The 17539-nt window shown below is 43.5% G+C and overlaps 2 protein-coding genes across 8 annotated transcripts in view; both read right to left on the bottom strand.

Moving 5' to 3' along the window:
- Nucleotides 1–1191: 1191 nt before the first annotated feature.
- Nucleotides 1192–3956, bottom strand: CUNH15orf61 (chromosome unknown C15orf61 homolog). Its single transcript, XM_042039551.1, has 2 exons — nt 3614–3956; nt 1192–1895 (listed from the first exon to the last, which is right to left on the bottom strand). The coding sequence occupies exons 1-2, from the start codon at nt 3945–3947 to the stop codon at nt 1768–1770; spliced, it is 462 nt and encodes a 153-aa protein (XP_041895485.1). The 5' UTR covers nt 3948–3956; the 3' UTR covers nt 1192–1767.
- Nucleotides 3957–8109: 4153 nt separating this feature from the next.
- Nucleotides 8110–17539, bottom strand: part of IQCH (IQ motif containing H) — a 50294-nt gene continuing 40864 nt past the window's right edge. For all 7 annotated transcript variants that reach the window (XM_042039478.1, XM_042039474.1, XM_042039479.1 and 4 more), the window contains 5 exons: nt 14485–14652; nt 12010–12135; nt 11405–11466; nt 9645–9753; nt 8110–8333 (listed from right to left, as the gene is read on the bottom strand). In XM_042039478.1, the coding sequence (XP_041895412.1) occupies nt 8232–8333; nt 9645–9753; nt 11405–11466; nt 12010–12135; nt 14485–14652 (567 nt within the window). In that variant the 3' untranslated portion in view covers nt 8110–8231. The remainder of the gene's footprint in view (nt 8334–9644; nt 9754–11404; nt 11467–12009; nt 12136–14484; nt 14653–17539) is intronic.

The raw sequence follows: 17539 nt of genomic DNA, 5'->3' as shown, positions 1-17539 counted from the left end.
TATTACATTTGCTTAATTGTTACACAGTGAGATCATTGAACAAGAGATCAGGGCTCTATTTAATGCTGCAAGCAGCACAGAATTGCAGCAATCAATAGGGTAGTTTGTCAGAGATGTTCTCTAAGGAGACTTGCCCATCACTGTATGGACAGGGGGGTGTGTTGCCTGCATTTATTGGAAAACAGGTAAGCAAAGTCAGCAGTGCCCATTATCAGAAATCAAACAAGCTGCAGTGAGTGGAGCTGCAGCGCCAATGAAGAGCTGTATTTATAGTCTGGTAATTAAAAACCATTTTATCAACCTTGTGTTGAGCCTAAACCTTTACAGCCAGGTATTGATGAGCTCTGTGGCAATGAATGAGCAGTATTTGACTTTAAACTTATGAGCTGCAGTTATTTTACAGGGCAAATCAGTTCTAGAAAAACACTAACTGCTATTTTTCTTATTAATGAGGGTTGTTGTAATGCCATCTCTTCATCTTTGAGACATTTAGCTTGTGCCAAGAACATTCTCCAAAACTTAACAGTGCAAGCACTTCTTTCATTCAAGTGTTTAGTGCTGCTTTCAGAAAAGCCACATGGATTGCTTCATTAAGTGGGAAACACTTCTATTATCTGGAATTAAGTTAAAAAGTATTTAAATGACATTATACTGTAGTCATAGCTTGATAATCATTTACTGAGGAAAAGTGATTACCCTTCAAAACCAGCCTCTACCCATTTTACATTTATTTTTTGACTTATGAAAACTGGAATGACCAACTTCCATCACCAGATGTGAGATCTGGAACTGACAGCATTAATTGCTGGCACTAAATCCAAGCACCAGCAACAGATCCTGTACAGGTCTTCCTGTTTCCATTAATTCCATATTTCCACCATACAAATAGTTCCCCAAAAGCTTTGGCTTTGCCCAGGTTTCCCAGTGAAGTAATTTTGTCATTGTTTGTGCCTAAAAGCTGTGCTCGGTTACAGCTGGAGAAATCAGTTATTTTGCATCAAAAAAATGAGATACCCTTGTAGTATTCTTCTCATTCTCCTCATTAATTAAAAATACCAGCAATTTGTGAATTAGCACAGGGGACTAAATCTTCTACATCACTTAGGTTTTGTACTTACCTATAAAGCCACCAAAAGAAAAATAGTAACACACATCTGGAGCTCAAGAATTGCAAAAGATACAAGCATCAAGTGTATTTTGGATATTTTATTTAAATATAATTTAAAGAAATGTGATACAGCCATTTTGCACTTCTTAGGGTGGGTTTTTTTCCCAAAGGCTCTTCCAGGTGATTGTGAACAGTCAGTGCCATGGATTCACTCAGACACAGTTACAACTGTGACAATCAATGCATTATGAAACATCTGGACAGGCTCTAAACCTGAGCAGCTTTATCTTTTCAGAGACATTCTGAAAATGTCAGTGCATTCAGTTTCCTTGCCCACAGGCTACAATTCAGTCCTCTACGTTGATAAATGTATCTCTTTAAATTACCACAAGTTTGTCCAGCAGCACCAGCCACTGACTTCCAGATATACCCTCAGAAATTCTTCTCCCAAAGCTGCTCATTCCTCAACTTTACAGATCTCTGCAAAAATAAATCTCTCATGACCAAAAAGTCCATGAAGCTTCCTGAAACAGCACACTGAATATGAGAACACACTGTAAAAACCAAGACTTTTTAGTTGTTTTTAGTCAAAGGCAGCAGATATTTGTAGCAGCTGTGACACAGAACCCACCAGAGGACAGGTACTCGAGGGCCTGAGTTCAGTACATGGCTCCTTCATCTTCTTTATTTAGAAAATAAATAGTGACTGGGCCATGGCTCGTGTGAACAGTCTCTGTGACACGGGCAAAGAACCAGGAGCCAATTCCATACAGTAAAGTTGGGATGCCTAAGGAAAGATAAAAGCACGTTACACACACAGAGCAAGCCAGGGAAATCCAAACTGCAAATTAATAGTGAGGAATGATGACTCCAGAATGAAATGAGAGGGGAAAGCACTCCTGTAAAAGCTGCCTTACAAGTATTTTGTCTTTATTTAAATGCAGCTGTCAGTGCTTACCACCTTTCCTGTGACATGAGGCAGGAAGCAGCAATATGCAGGAATTAGTACAAAAAGAAAACAGGAGGATAACAACATGAAAGAAGTGAAACATTGCCATGTACACAGGATTTCTACGGATTAAATATATATATATATATATATATATCTATCTCCAAATACTAAACCCAAACTCCCTGCACATCCACTTAGTTATTGGAGTCTATGTCAGAGCAGAAATAAGAAACAAAATAGGCAGTGAATCCATAGATCAACATGAAGCTGCTCTGGGGAAAATCAGATCAGCAGTCAAGACTACCAACTCCAACAGAACTGCAATGCGCAAAAGGTGTATATATATATATATATAAAGTGACATTTCTTAGCACTGTCAATTTATCCATTTATTACAGACAATATTCTATTTATTATAGAGGGAAAACCAGAAATGAATTTAGGCCCTGAATTCAGAAACACCAATTTTAACGTGCTTTGAAGCTATCCAAGTGCTTAAGCAGGATTCTGAAAGAAGTGAATTGACTTTTTAATCATGTTTTCCCATCTTTTAAATATGAAACATGAAGGGTAGTTCTGAGAAAGAGAAAAGCGTGACTGGGTGGGGAGAAAAAGAAAATCAGATTTAAACGTGCCGTGAAGAAATCAGTCTTTGTGATTATATTTTCTCACTATGTCAGTCTGGAAAGATCAGAAAATTAAGACTAGCAGCCATGTTTTGAATAAAAGTCTACGAAGACTTATGAAGAAAAGGAGATTTAAAAAAATTAAATATGAAAACAAAGAAGGTATGAAATGTTATGCCACTGTCGCTGCCGGCATTCAAATAAGCATTGAATCTGCAGCCAAAGTTTTGAAATAATATCTTTCAAAACTTAACTATCTCTACTTTTATATTAATAAGGTACTGGTAAAGCGTTTTTATTATAAGGATTTATATTCCAGCAGCACATTAGGATCAAAGCGGTCTGACCATTCCTTCATCAGACACTGCCTGAAACAGAGTTTCGCTTCAGAATTGCTTAGAGGACAAAAGTTCATCCACAGCATTCGGATTTCCAGCTGGAAAATGCTCCCTAGCAAAGGCGTGAGCCGCTTAAATACCAAGCGTTTGATTTGTCGCTGTCACAAGTGGTCAGAGAAACACGAACTCGGTCAAGCCCCCCCGCGAGGGTCGATTTACGGCTCTACCCCTTCCCTGGGGTTACAGCTCGGGAATTCCTGGCCCGAGCCGGAGAAGGAGAGGGGACGGGGCGGAGGAGAGAGAGAGGGAGGAGAGAGAAAGAAGGAGAGAAGGGGAGAGAGAGGAGAAAAGCGAGAAGGAAGAAGAGGGCGACAGGGAAAGACAGAAGGAGGAGAGAGATAAGAGGAAGGAGAGAGGGAGAGAGGAAGAAGGGGAAAGAGAAGGAGACGGAGAGGGCGCGGAGCGGAGCTGCCCGGTCCGAGCTGCCGTCCCGGCCCCACCGGCGCTGCCCCTCAGGCCGCCGCCTCCGGCGCTCGCTGCCCCCCCGGCCCCGCCCGCCCCTCACGGAGCCGTCCCGGGCCGGACTCACCGGCGTTGAGCACCTTGAGGGCGGTGAAGGCGGCGTTCTGCAGCGCCAGGTCCTGCGGCGCGGCGCGGGAGCAGTGGTACTTGATGAAGGGGAAGCAGCCGGTGCGCAGCACCAGGTAGTTGGCGCCGTCCACGGGCCAGTTGAAGTGCGAGAGGCCGAACTGGTCGTTGCGCACCGCACTGTACTTGACGCAGAACGAGGTCCAGTGGGGCAGGCGGCGCTGCCGCAGGTGCTGGCTCAGCACCTCGGAGGCGGCGGGACGGGCCGGGGCCGGGCCCCGCCACAGCAGCAGCGCCACGGCCGCCCCGTGCAGCCGCCGCAGCAGCGCCCGCATCCCGCGGGGCACCGCGCCTGCGCCCGCACCGCGCCTGCGCCGCCCGGGGGGTGGGAACAGAGCGGGTCAACGGCCCGGGAGTGGAACGGGAATGGCCCGCGGAACGGAGCGGGACAGTGGCCCCGGGGCTGGGCCCCACGGTTCGCCGAGGACATTGAGGGGCTGGAGCGTGTCCAGGGAAGGGAACGGAGCTGGGGAAGGGTCTGGAGCCCGAGGAGGGAGCTGGGAGGGGGGCTCAGCCTGGAGAAAAGGAGGCTCAGGGGAACCTTCTGGCTCTGCACAACTCCCTGACAGGAGGGGGCAGCCGGGGGGTTCGGGCTCTGCTCCCAGGGAACAGGGACAGGAGGAGAGGGAACGGCCTCAGGCTGTGCCAGGGGAGGGCCAGGTTGGACATCGGCGGGAATTTCTTCCCAAAAAGGCTGATTAGACATTGGAAGGGGCTGCCCAGGGAGGTCTGCAGTCCCCGTCCCTGGAGGTGTCCAAGGAATTCCTAGACGTGGCACTCAGTGCTCTGGGCTGGTGACAAGGTGGGCATCGGGCAGAGCTTGGACTCGATGACCTTGGAGGGCTTTTCCAACCTCAGTGATTCTGTGACCGATGTGCCAAGGCCATGCCAGAGCTGTCCGTGCTGAGGGGATGGGTCACCCTGAGACCTGCACGGAGCGAGGGATGAGTGGGTGTATCACAAAAAAAGTCAGGCAATCACATTCTTAGAAAGGTTTTGTTGACACTGATGTGCTGACAGCAGTACCTGCAGCATCAACCTGCACTCAGGAGAAAGTGTATCCGGCTGCATTGGGTTTACGTGGGAGAATTCCCTAAAAATCATCCTTTCAAGTGTCAGACCCTTTCAAGAGAAATATTTTAAAATCACAGCCTATATTCCATTTTCTAAGGAAAAGCTAAGGTTTTGAACAATTAAACATTCTATCTGAGAGGGGGAAAAAAGACCGTACAGAAAAGTGAGAAATGGAAACAGATTTTTCCTTTCAATAATTGCAAGCAATATCTCAAACTCAGCAATCTTAAACCATTGAGCTGTCCAGTATGAACGTGCTAATTAATCAATTACTACCCAACAATGTGCCCTGTTTATTTACTGTACTACGTGTGTGTTGAACAAGTAATTATTAATCATCACCAGCAACAAATTTCCCCTTCAAGTTCACCTCCCTATAAATAATAGAGCATATAGTTTAGCTTTAATATCTTTCTTTATTAGTGGTAACAGTGGCTGAGGATAGAAAAGCTGGAATCTGGTACTGTGGTGAAGGGTTGAAATAAAGTATTGAACCTTAAGAGTGATACTCTGCTGTTGTATTTCATTAACTACATTAATGAAGGTTGTCAATGACTGTAGTTCCTAATCTTTTGTTTTTCATCAATATAACAAAATCTACAGTCTAAAATGAAATACAGAGGATCTGTGCAATGCCTCAGATCTACAGTATCCCATTGTTAGATGGATTTGATAGTAAGTAATCACTGTGAAATGTTAAGGACAGCCTTAGAAATCCAGGGACTTGTTACCTTAACCTAGAGGGAAGGTGGTAAATTTTCCTGAACTTGAGGTACTGGAGATCTTCCAGGAAACAGGGAGGGCGACTATTTCATTTCAGGAGACATCAGGAAGTGGTTGTATTGATGAGCTACTTTTTTTTTTTGCTCTGTGCTCAGAGTTGTCATTCTAAATATGGAAATGTGGGCTAAAAGCTTTTTTTTTTTCTTTTATCCAGGGCTTTAAACCCAACTACCTAAACCAGGAAACCCAGTTTCCAGTATCATCAGCTCCAGGTAGCTCTTTCAGGAGAATGACCTGAAGTACTCTGTGCTACGCTAAATTCTTGCTGAAACAAAATCCACAAAGTAATGCCAGTTAAACAAACATCTCCATTTCCAGCTCTGACTCCTGGGGAGCACAAATCCTTTATTTTAATTGTCTGCATCCTTTGCAGTTGATGCCAAATCTGCTGTCCCTCACCTCCTTCCATGAGCATTCCACCACACCCTGCAGCTGAGGAACCAGCTCCAGCTTTTGTCCAAGTCTGGCAGTTTTTGGGGCAGTTTCTGATGAGAAGCCACACCTGGGTCACCTTTAATCTTTTGCTTCACACTTGTTCTGTTTTCTTCCCATCCAGCTCCTGCTCTGAAATTCTAGCTGCAGTTCAACAACTCTATTACTCCTTTAATGAGTGGGAATAAATAATCCAGTAGTGTGAACAGAATGATATTCCTGACTTTTTAACAATATTATAATTTCATTTCTAATCTGCAGCATTGCTAAAAGCCCTACATTTTTGGCACCAGCAGCATGGGAGCGGAATGTGAGAGACTGCAAAGCAGTTTCAATCCTTCCATCAGCTCAAGGCTCAGAAGTGTTAGTAGTAATTAAAAACTTTTTTTCCCCCCTCAAAATACATTTCACACTTCACACACGCTGAGAAATCTCTCTCACCATGGGAACTTTCAGGTCACTTGTTTCCTGCAAAAACAGGTACAGTTTTCTTTTGTCAGAGTAGAACAAAGCCATAAGGAAGTGCAGGTTTCATTTCCTCCTAGGACACCGCAGTCTATTAAGTGCCAGTGAACTAATGAGCCTCTCAGACCTTATGTTGTTCTGGCTTGGATCAAGGCTTCCTTTTCCTTAACCCTTTGGAAACCAGCTCGAGTGCAGCCATTGGCTAAATTCCACCTTGGGAAAATCTACATGGGCTCTGGGATATTCAAATCCAACACAATATCAATGTAAAACAGCAATAAAACAGGAATTAAAAATGCTCCTTTGGATTTTTATTTGAAGCAGGAATCAGCATTTATGCAAATGTTCTCATCTGCAATTAATTAATTCTGTGGCCAAAGTAGAAGAGAAAAAGGCTCCACAAAAAATAATGTCTGATGCTGAGGGATCAAAGATTTGGCATTGGAAAAACTGGGTGCTGATCTTGTGCAACTGCTTAGTCTCATTTAGTATTTGTGTTAAAACTGCCTTTGCCTTAATTTTTGGGACGTAATCCCAAGGATACTTGCCATTCCTAGGATGATAGTCTCCATTCACTGAGATCTGCTCTTCCATAGTAAAATGTAGAATGTGTTGTCTGTTGGGATATTAAAGATTTGATGGATAAAGGTAATTTTACAAATATAATGTTGTCCTTTAACAATTGTGACCAAAAGTGTCACCAGTATCCAAAATAAAGATGGACAGACCTGCAAAAGTCATGGAATTCTGGGAATCACAGTGCAAGTAGAATTCTTTTGATGAATTAGTGCCACTAATTTTCTTTCTGATAATTTGAAAATGACCACAAAAGAACTGCTGCAAAAGTCTTTAGATAATAGAAAAAGCAGCATAACAATAGAGACAGTACTGCAGAGGAACATGGATTGCTGGGATTACTGATAAAATGGTGTTTAAATTAAGATGGCATTTATAGGCAGGAGAACCATGGGATATTTTGGGTTGGAAGGGACCTTAAGGCCCATCCCATTCCACCCCCTGCTATGGGCAGGGACACCTTCCCTATCCCAGGTGGCTCCAAGCCCCATCCAGCCTGGCCTTGGACACATCCAGGGACAGCCACAGCTTCTCTGGGCACCCTGTGCCAGGGCTCCCCACCCTCACAGGGAAGGATTTTTTCCCAATATCTAAACTATTCCTAATCTCCTTCAGTTTGAAGCCATTCCCCCCTGTCCTGTCACTCCAGATTTTTCTGAGTAGTCTCTCTCCATCTTTCCTCTAGGCCCCTTATGGTACTGGAAGGCCACAATGAGGTCACCCCAAAGCTTCTCTTCTCCAGGCTGACCAATCCCAACTCTCCCAGCCTTTCCTCACAGCAGAGTGGCTCCATCTCTCTGATCATTCTGGTGGCCTCTGGACTCCCTTCAGCAGGTCTAACACTGGACCTCCTTTCCTGCCAGAAGCCTGTATTTCAGAACACAGCCTGTTGGAAAGGGAATTTGGGCTCTCAGGGCTCTTTTCAGTAGATCTGATCTCCTGCTCTGAGTCAGTGATAAAGGCAGCATGACCCCATTAATAAGATTTTTAACCCAGATGCTGAACTTCAGGAATAGCAACAGGGACATGAAGAGCATCAGGATGATCCTGTGCTTTTCAACAAGAAAGATGGGATGTTCCAAATGCCACACTCAGGAATCACAGAGATGTTCTGTCTCAGTTAATGTTACTTCACACACCAACTCAGAAGGAAAACCAAACCTGTTCTTACAGATGAGGAAGCATTTCCAGAAGCATAAGGAATGAGGCACTTAAACAATTTCTGTTAACTATTCTTTCAGAGCATCTGTTTCCCAAGGTTGCTCTTCTTCCAATTTCAGTTTGTTTTCTGCTGCAACTCCTAGAATTGCTTCAATATCTCGAATTGCCATCTGTAACAGATTCAAGGAATACAAGTTATTTAATGGGCATTATAATGGAATCCAGCAGCCAGGGTGCACAGCTGGCAGTGCCTGCCTTGAACAGGTAACAGGGTTACATGGGACAGGATGCACCAATTAAATTTACTTTTACTTTGGGGACACTTGGGGGAATTATTAGTAAATATGTACAAATCTCAGGTAAATAAAAATACAATTTGTACTCCTAATTAACTAACAGGTGTTTTATTTCACATATGTTAACTCGCAATGAAGAAAAGTTCTCTTTTATATTTTTCTTCAGTTGTTGCTTTTCATTCCCTCATACTGAAAAAAATGGGGATTTTTTTTGTTGTTTGTTCCGTAACATGTTGAAATTTAATTATGTCTTCCCCAAAATCTGTCATTTCACACTCTACTTGTCAGGGGAAAATCTACTCAGAGTGGAAAGAATCTGCTATAAATTATGTGACATGACTTAAGATACAAATCTAACACAGTGTTCCCCTTCACCTTTCACAAAACACTTAGAGACAGGATCTTGGAAAGTTTTTATAAAGTTAAAGGTGATGTAGCTCAGCAAAGGAAGTCCCTGTGGGAGGCTGAGCAATTCTCTGGAATCAAAAAGCAGCTTTGTAAGGAGTGCTTGTTCCAGGGCACGGGGTTGGATTCATTATTGCTTTCCTGGCTCCTTTGGCAGTGGGGTCATCACAGAGGAGCTCTGGAGGAAAGGTGGGGGAACCTCCCCAGAGTGAGCAGCCCCTGTGCTTTGTCCTGCCTCCCCCTCTCCACCCCAGAGCATCCACAGATGGGGACATTCAAAGAGCAGAGAAAATTGGGAACAAATCCACTTGGGAAATAGATGGCGGGGTGAGGGATGGGAACGAATGGATTAAGTACTCAGTGGCTGCCTGCTTAAAAGAAATCAGTGTTAATAATCTAAGCAGCTATTATTAACTGAGAAATTTGTTTCTAATTTAAGATTCTTACCTTGATGGTGTCCCTTTAAAATAAAGCAGGCAATTGTGACAGAACTGTGTGAGGCAGTGCCAACAGCTCCTTTGCTCTTCCAAAGGACACTCAGGAGCATTAGATTACAAATAATTTCACGCTCAAGGATGTCTCTTTTCAAAGAAAAAGTTTCAAACTTAAATTTAACTAACGGGTTCCGTGGGAGACCGACTACACTGACCCAGACACTGTAAACCACACACAGCCAGTGATAAAAAAGGAATGGTTTAGCACTTGTTTATGATCCAGCATGAGGTATTTGCAGGCCTTGTACAGAAATTAACCAGGATCGTTAGTTAATTAACACCTCACCTTAAAATTGGTCTCGCCTTGCATATTAGGTGCTGATATTTCTTGATGGATGATGAAGAGATTGCGAGCAAAGGTCAGGAGGACCCCCTGGAGATCCTCTCCGATTGTTCTGTTAATGATATCCAAACAAATGAGTTTACCAATGATTCCCTTCACATGCTTAAAAACAATCGCCCTCTCATTTGTGCCTGCCTGGTGATGGAATTTAATGAGGATTTTCAATCTCACAAGGTGAAAATCTTCAGGGAGATATGAAAGATGAGGCTCCATTTTAACTTGTCAACAGAAAGGATTTGTGTAATAAATAATTTTTATTAATCAACTTAGCGGAAGTAAGCAGAGAGGTTTCAGCTACTCCAAGTAAAAGGTTACTGCTGAGGTAGGACTGCAGCAGCAGAGCCCTCGAATCACCCACATTAGTTGGCAAAAACTGTTGCTTCAGCCCAAAATTTGGGAAAGAAATTTCAGCAGTGTCAACATTCCTTAGATTGTTACAGCTTTTGAGGCTTTGGTTTCCCAGTGGTCCATACAGACTCTCCCATCCCTTATGGAACAGGGAATTACACTGAGGAATAATGTCTCTCATTTACTGGAATCGACCACAGATCTCTGATGTAATAAAATGGATAATTCTCATAGATGTTTCAGGTATTTCAGTTATTTTATAAGCTCCAACTGTTACAATCTTGAAAATATTTCCCAATTAATTAATTATGAAATTGCACTGAAAATGTGATGGTAGAGAACAGGAATCCTCTTTGCGGCAAGTTAGGTTATTTTCTTCTTGTCCTACTACCAAAAACGTGGAAATCGGATTTCTCCTTCCTGCAGAGGCTTTTTCAGTGCTGGGAGATCATTAACAGATCCCGTTTTTGCCCTCCCTCTCCTCTTTAGTCTTTCCATGTCAGTCATGCTCTCCAGAACTCTCAACATTTTCATTGCCTCCCTCTCATAGAACAGCAGGATTTCTTCCAGTGTCTCCCAGGATACACTGTTTACCTTTTTCCATAGGATCATGACATCATGGCTTGCAGGCAGTTTGACTCACAGATCCTGTTCCCAAAACCTCCTTGTTCCTCATATTCATTACTGCTCTCTAAATGTAATTTCTTACATCTGATTCCAACCAAATCTAATTCTATTTCTCATATTGTTTCTTCAATTTGTGGAGATCATTTTGAATTCTATTCCTGCCCTCCAGAACACTTGCAGGCACATCCAGCACTTGAAGAAGCTGTTTTGTTATCCAGGTCATTAATGAAATAGCTGCAGCATCAAAGGAATACAGAACAGGCTGAGAACAGAACACTTCAGCTCCTCACTTATTACATCCTATTTTGGCAGGAAACTTGGGGAAGAACAATATAAAAAGGCATTAAACTTCACCCTCCTTGCCTCCTGGAAGTCAGGTTTTTAATAATGTTGCCTAGAAGAGTAAGCCTGTGCTAATCCATGTGAGAGATTGCTCCTGACAGGGAATACAGCTCTCCTGAAGCCAATTCCAGCAGGTCCTGAGCCTGCAGTGCCACCAGCCTTTGGGCTCAGCACATTCCTGTCCTTCTTTTATTACTGAAATGCTTAAAGCCTCCCTAAAACCCTCCCAAAGGCCAATCTTGGAAGAAGTCAGTGCACTTCTGTGAGCAGGAGGTGACAGCCAGGTGCTCAGGCTGTTCATTCCCTCCCTGGCCTTTATCACTCCCTGCACACCCAGAGTGCTCCCAGCTCTTTGTCACCCTGGGGAAGGGACAGCCCACACTTACATCATTCCCAGTCTGTGTCGCTTCTGGTCTTCATACAATACAAACACTGTTCCCTGTTTTTCCTGTTAAATAAAAGGACAAAGCTGCTTTATTTATTCCTAAAATATTGGTAATGGTAATAAACGTGTTTGTTACACTAAGTACACACCCATAGGTAAGAAGGGCTGGTTTGGAATTGTGTGTAAGGAATTATTGCTCAGTTTAAATAGATTATTGCTCTAACCTATTGTAGAGAATACAATAAATGCAGCAGAATCTATTCAACAGCAAATATTTGGGTACCAAAGCAGTAAGAGATGGTCAAAAGCATCTTAAAAATTATCTCCTTACACACTTATTTTTATCAAGAAGTAGATTAACCCCTAGAAGTTTTACACACACATAACTGGAAAGAAAAATAGGTGGATGTGGCATTTGAGGACATGGTTTAGTGGTGAACATGGGGGTGTTGGGTTTATGGTTGAATGATCTTAAAAGTGTTTTCCAACCCAAACAATTCTATGATTTATGATTTACATTGCTCTAAGTGGTTTTACCATATTAGAATTTACAAACAAAAATTCTGCAGAGCGAATAGCACATTTTCTCATCTTTCCCCTTCATACCTGGAGGTCAAATCCAACCCCACGAGCTTTACACGTGTGGAGGAGAAGGTTGTAGGAGATCTCTGAGAGGCTGGAATGCCTCAGCTGGCTGCTGGCCACGGCACACCGCAGGCTGCTTGGGGCAGGCTGGAGAGAAAAACACAGGATTCCTCATTTTCACACCAGTTTATATCAGAACCCAACATCTACATGGTAAATTACTGACTTTTCGAAAGGGATGGAACAACAGGATGGGGGGAATGGCTTCTCACTGCCAGAGGGCAGGGATAGATAGGGTATTGGGAAGGAATTTCCCTGGGAGGGTGGGGAGGGGCTAGCAGAGGCTGCCCAGAGAAGCTGTGGCTGCCCCTGGATCCCTGGAAGTGTCCAAGGCCAGGCTGGACGGGGCTTGGAGCACCCTGGGACAGTGGAAGGTGTCCCTGCCCATGGCAGGGGGTGGGATGAGATGGGCTTTAAGCTTCCTTCCAACCCAAATAATCTTGGGGATCTGTGATTCTATAAATGGCGTTTTGCCAGTGAACTCATGTTAAGTGTGGAGTAAGAGTCCATTTGGAGAAATTCCTGTTCCTCAGAGGGTCTGCTGGACACAGACATTTCCATAAACCCCTGTATTATAGATCAGATCTACAGAATGGCTCTTTATGAACCACATTTTGGTGTTTTCACAGCTTCAGTGGACACTGAGCTCTGTGAGGTCACTATGAATCCAACCCGGCCTTGGACACTTTCAGGGATCCAGGGGCAGCCACAGCTTCTCTGGGCACCCTGTGCCAGGGCCTCCCCACCCTCACAGGGAGGGATTTATTCCCAATATCCCATCTGACCCTGCCCTCTCTCCCCCTTGGATAAAGGCCGGTGCTGCATCAAGTTTAAACTCTTAGCAGTGCTTAGGCCAGAAGAACAGAGATGTTGCTTTGAGGAGCAGTGAGGAGAGCTGTTCTCCTAAATCAGGTCTTTCCTGATGTTAGTTTTAATGCTGGACTGTTCCCTGGGAGCAGGGACACTGCACATCAAAGCATGAAATTTACAGTATTTTCCCTAAAATGATATTTGTTTTGACATTGACTCATTTAAGTTGACATAGCTGAAATCCTTATCTAATACATCTCTGCCTGAAAATTAATCATGTTTATAATATTCTGAGAATTAATAACACCCATTGCTCAAGTCATTAACTTAAAAAAGGAGCTTCCAAAATCTGTTCTCTGCAGTAGGGGACCACAAATAAATGAATGCTTGATAAAATAATCCAAGCAGCAGTTTAACAAGCGTAAACTTGAATGTGGCTGCAATAACACAGAACTATTGTTTAAGGGTTGGCATCAGGTTGATGAGGTGCTTATTTCAGCTACAAAGCATGCATACACATGCATAATGAACTGCAGGATGAATTATTAATGTGTTGCTTATTTAGCCTCATCTGTCTAGAAGATAATGTATCCTAACTATAATGAGTGATTGGTTTTGTACATAATTACAGGAGCAGCAGTATCTAGGAAATTTGTTCTTTCAAAGAAGGAGTTCTAAAAATAAAATCCTCACACAAACTCCGGGGCTGCTCCATTTTATCAAAATCAACCCTACCAGCATGGAGAATATCTAATCAATTAAAAGGGACAGAATCATTATTAACATCATAATTTTACACAAAGTGTTTTACTTAATCATTCATTACAGATCATGTGCTGTAAAAACATTTGTCTCTTGGTTTGTTTCTTTTTCTCTTTTCCTGGGTGACTGCAGTCTTGTAGTTAACTCTTCAGGAGATAAAAATCTCAGAAATACAGGAAGAATTAAAAATAAAGGATATAATGACAATTCATGTTAATTCTGACAGAAGTTTAATTAAAAAAAAAAAGTTGCTACTTGATTACTTTTCATTTCTAAAACTTGGACTACTGGGACTAATCAGATCTAATTTACTTCTCACCAACTAAAAGTGGCTGCTTGACGAGAACAATGGATCAAGAGCTCGTTAACCTCTAAATTACAGCTCCATGACACTTCTGGAATGGTGATACATTCCTTCCTCTACATATGGAAAAAAAGGGAGTTGTGGATCTTCTGTCAAAATGTGGCACACAGCCTTTGTTTTTTATCCACGTGTATGTACACAGACATACATTTCTTACGTTCACTTTTCTAAAGACCTTTCTTCCCATTTTATAGAATCACAGAACATTTGGGTTGGAAGGGACCTTAAAGCCCATCCAGTCCCATCCCTGCCATGGGCAGGGACACCTTCCACTATCCCAGGGAGCTCCAAGCACTGTCCAGCCTGGACTTGGACACTTCCAGGGATGGAACTGTTTTACTTTAACTGCTACTGTGCTGTTATCCCATGACTTTATTAACCTTGTAAAATCCAAGAGTAGCAGTTTAAAACCTGAAGAGAGCAGATTCAGCTCCTCTAGAACAGATAAACTCATTGGTAGTGACATGAATGATTATATTTGGGAACATTTCACTGCTCACAGGTTTTGTCCCCTCGCGCTGAATCCGTTGGCTTCTGCTTTCCTTTGATCCAAGAGGTCCTTGCAGGCGGCTGGAGCCACAATCCAGATTTCCATCTGTCACGTACAACAGGAGCTGAGTCAGGGCCAGCTGGTCACTGTAGCAAAGGTCAAGGTCTGTTGCCCACACCTAATCAAAACAAAGAGGGGCATTCAAATAAACTGAAAAGAAGAAGAGTAAAATTCATCAATTTTGAAGGAACGTCTCTGCCTTTATTGTTCTAAGTGTTGGCGTTCCTGCTTTTGGCTTCCTGGCGCTGGAGCAGTGCTGGCAGTCATGAAGATCTTAGGAAGGAATCCTTCCCTGTGAGGGTGGGGAGGCCCTGGCACAGGGTGCCCGGAGAAGCTGTGGCTGCCCCTGGATCCCTGGAATTGTCCAAGGCCAGGTTGGAAAAGGCTTGGAGCCACTTGGGATAAGGAAGGTGTCCCTGCCCATGGCAGGGGGTGGAACGGGATGGGCTTTAAGGTCCCTTCCAACCCAAACCATTCCAGGATTCTATGATTCCACAAACCACTTCCAAACAGGAACAACCAGAACTCTTCTGTAACTTCAGAAATAATTTCTCAGGCAGGACTTATGAGGCTGAGGGAAGCACTGTGAATTGTTTCTGCAAGGCTCCTCCACCCCAATAACCAGAGCTTGGTTTTCCCAGGAGTTTTTCCCACTTAAAAAATCCCTGTGCCTACTGTGCCAGTGAGCAATGTTCCTACACACCAATATCTGCCCTACAGTGGACCCCTTAAAACAAATCTCCCAGTGAACAACTTGCCTAAGCCCTGGAATGGTAAATGGAGTCATTATAAGGATATTAAGGGGTCAGGCAGCCAAGGCCTCTTGGAAAACTGGAGTTAATTTCAGAATCATATGCACATGGTAATGCCCTTTATAATGGGGAATAAATCACCCCAGTAACAGTTGTTAATATCTAACTGCCAAGTATCTGTTGCTGTATTAAAGATCCTATTTGTCAACTTAAATATTTCCTACTGCATGGTCTAAAATGCAAATTGGATGCTAATGGCTGGCTTTACTTAGTAATAGGGGACTGTTCCCCAATTATAATACTTAATTTTCTTCAATAATTTATTGTTTATCATCACTTCTGCAAGACAGGAAGAACTTTGCTGTCCATTTGTACTTTTCCAGTATGTGCTAACCTTTTCAACGAGCCAAATAATAATGATAAACTATTCATATTTTGGGAGTGTTCCATTAATTTTGATAAATATTATCAACAAATCTGTGTCAATATGTCCTAGATCTTGTCTGAGCTAGGTTTTACACTCTCAGTTAAAACTTTGCCCTCAGAAAGAGGTGGCAGGGCCACATGAGAGAGCCAGGGACCCAAAACTTGGATATCTGAGGGCTGTTCACTGGCTCCAACGGAACTGTTTGCTCTTAACCCAGACCCTGATATTACACCTGACCTCAAAAACCACACCTGGAAGCTTTGCTGAGCACAAACAGAGCCACAGGAGGCAAGCTGGACTGAAGGGCGACCATAAAAAAGGTTAAGCAAAGACATCCCCGCAACTGAAGTGAGTACCAGAGCAGAGTCCTGGCAAAATGCAGGGGATGAGTTGAGGATTTACCAGCAGATAAAACATTAAAAAAGCAGCCTGGCAAACCTAAGCAGCCATTAGCAGTAGATAAGTTCATTCCACCCTCTCAGGGATTCACACAAACCCTACCAGGCGTGGGGTAGCACGTACATTGTGCAGGAGTTACTCCTCAAATCCCACATTGTCAGTGACTACAATTAGAATACGTGCAAGTGACATTGTTTTGATTTCAGATGTAGAGAAAAACCCATGAATTACTCGTGTGATCCATTTCACATCATCTAAACAAAACCCCAGCATGCCAGCCCGGCTCCAGTGCCCGCTGGCACATTCCCAGGAGCTGCTCTGGGAAGGACAGGAGCACTCCTGCATCCCCTGCTCCAGGGAACGGCTCCAGCTTGCCCAAGGAAGGGACTGTGAGAAGAGGGAAGAACAGAAAACACTTTTAGCAGAGCAACTTTTGTGCTGGAAATCATGAGATTGACCAAATATTGGCTTAAGGAGTTTCTGTTTTCTTCCAGAGAGGATTAAATAGTTTTTGGACATGGTTTCATCATCTCAGACCAATTTATGCTGCTGCCTACAAAATTAAGGGCTTGGATCCCCAGGGGCATGAAGGAAGGTGTCTATCCCCTCCCCTGCTGTGACAAAGGAGAGCTCCAAAACCTCGTTAAGCTTCACGTTCTACTTAGGTAAAATCATAGTATATTTTGCATTTTCCAATATAAGGTGTGGGGAGGAGGAGGAGGGAGGCAAACATGGCTGGAAGCCACCTGTCCACCTCCTTTCATCCCTGAGCCTGCGGCTGAACCACCCCTGTTGGAACTTAGAGCAGCCAAATGGCCACTTCTTGGTGCCAGCTGGGATCACCCCCAAGGATTGTTTTCCTGGCTCAGGACTCTCAGAGAACACGTTATTGTGGCCATGTCCCTTCCTGTCCTGGCCATGACCCAGAACATCCCTAACATGGGGAGAAAGGAAGAAAGATCAGATGGCACAAGATTTTCCAGCTTTATCCTAGCAGGGGATTCCCTTTTGCCATGGAAACATAAAAATGGCCTTTAAATCCCCTTTGTGCTGCTACAGAAATGGGAAAACACAGAGCCTGGACAAGGGGTCTGACCAGATGAACCAACTCCTCCAGTAAATCAGGAGCTCTTAGGAGATGACCTGTGCAGAGGTCAAGTTTAAGTAAAGAACGATACAATCCTACAGATTAACAAACATCTATTATTGAGCCCATCCTCATGTTCTGAGCATCTACAACAAAGGCACGTATTAATTGCACGCATTTATGATTGGAGGTGTCAAATCCTGATAGGATTGCATGGAAAATTAGCAGAACACATGGAGTTTTCACCTGAAATTCAGGGATTTTCAGAATTTATGTTCAGAAAATAAACTGGAACAGAGCAGCCTAGAACTGACACTTGATTTTCAAAGTTCAAAGGCAG

Source organism: Corvus kubaryi, unplaced genomic scaffold (genome assembly GCF_017639235.1).
Source record: "Corvus kubaryi isolate FWS band 111438036 unplaced genomic scaffold, C.kubaryi_AGA036_p1.0 37394, whole genome shotgun sequence".
In the NCBI taxonomy this organism is placed as follows: Eukaryota; Metazoa; Chordata; class Aves; order Passeriformes; family Corvidae; genus Corvus; species Corvus kubaryi.
The sequence above is the reverse complement of the archived record's forward strand: the minus strand, read 5'-3'. Positions and strand labels throughout refer to the sequence as shown.

Bases quoted from the DNA above. Each gene is read 5' to 3' on its own strand.
- CUNH15orf61 (XM_042039551.1), bottom strand. From the start codon at position 3,947: ATGCGGGCGCTGCTGCGGCGGCTGCACGGGGCGGCCGTGGCGCTGCTG. The intron at 1,896-3,613 runs GTGAGTCCGGCC...ATCTTTCCTTAG, and splicing joins CCTCAAGGTGCTCAACGCCG to GCATCCCAACTTTACTGTAT.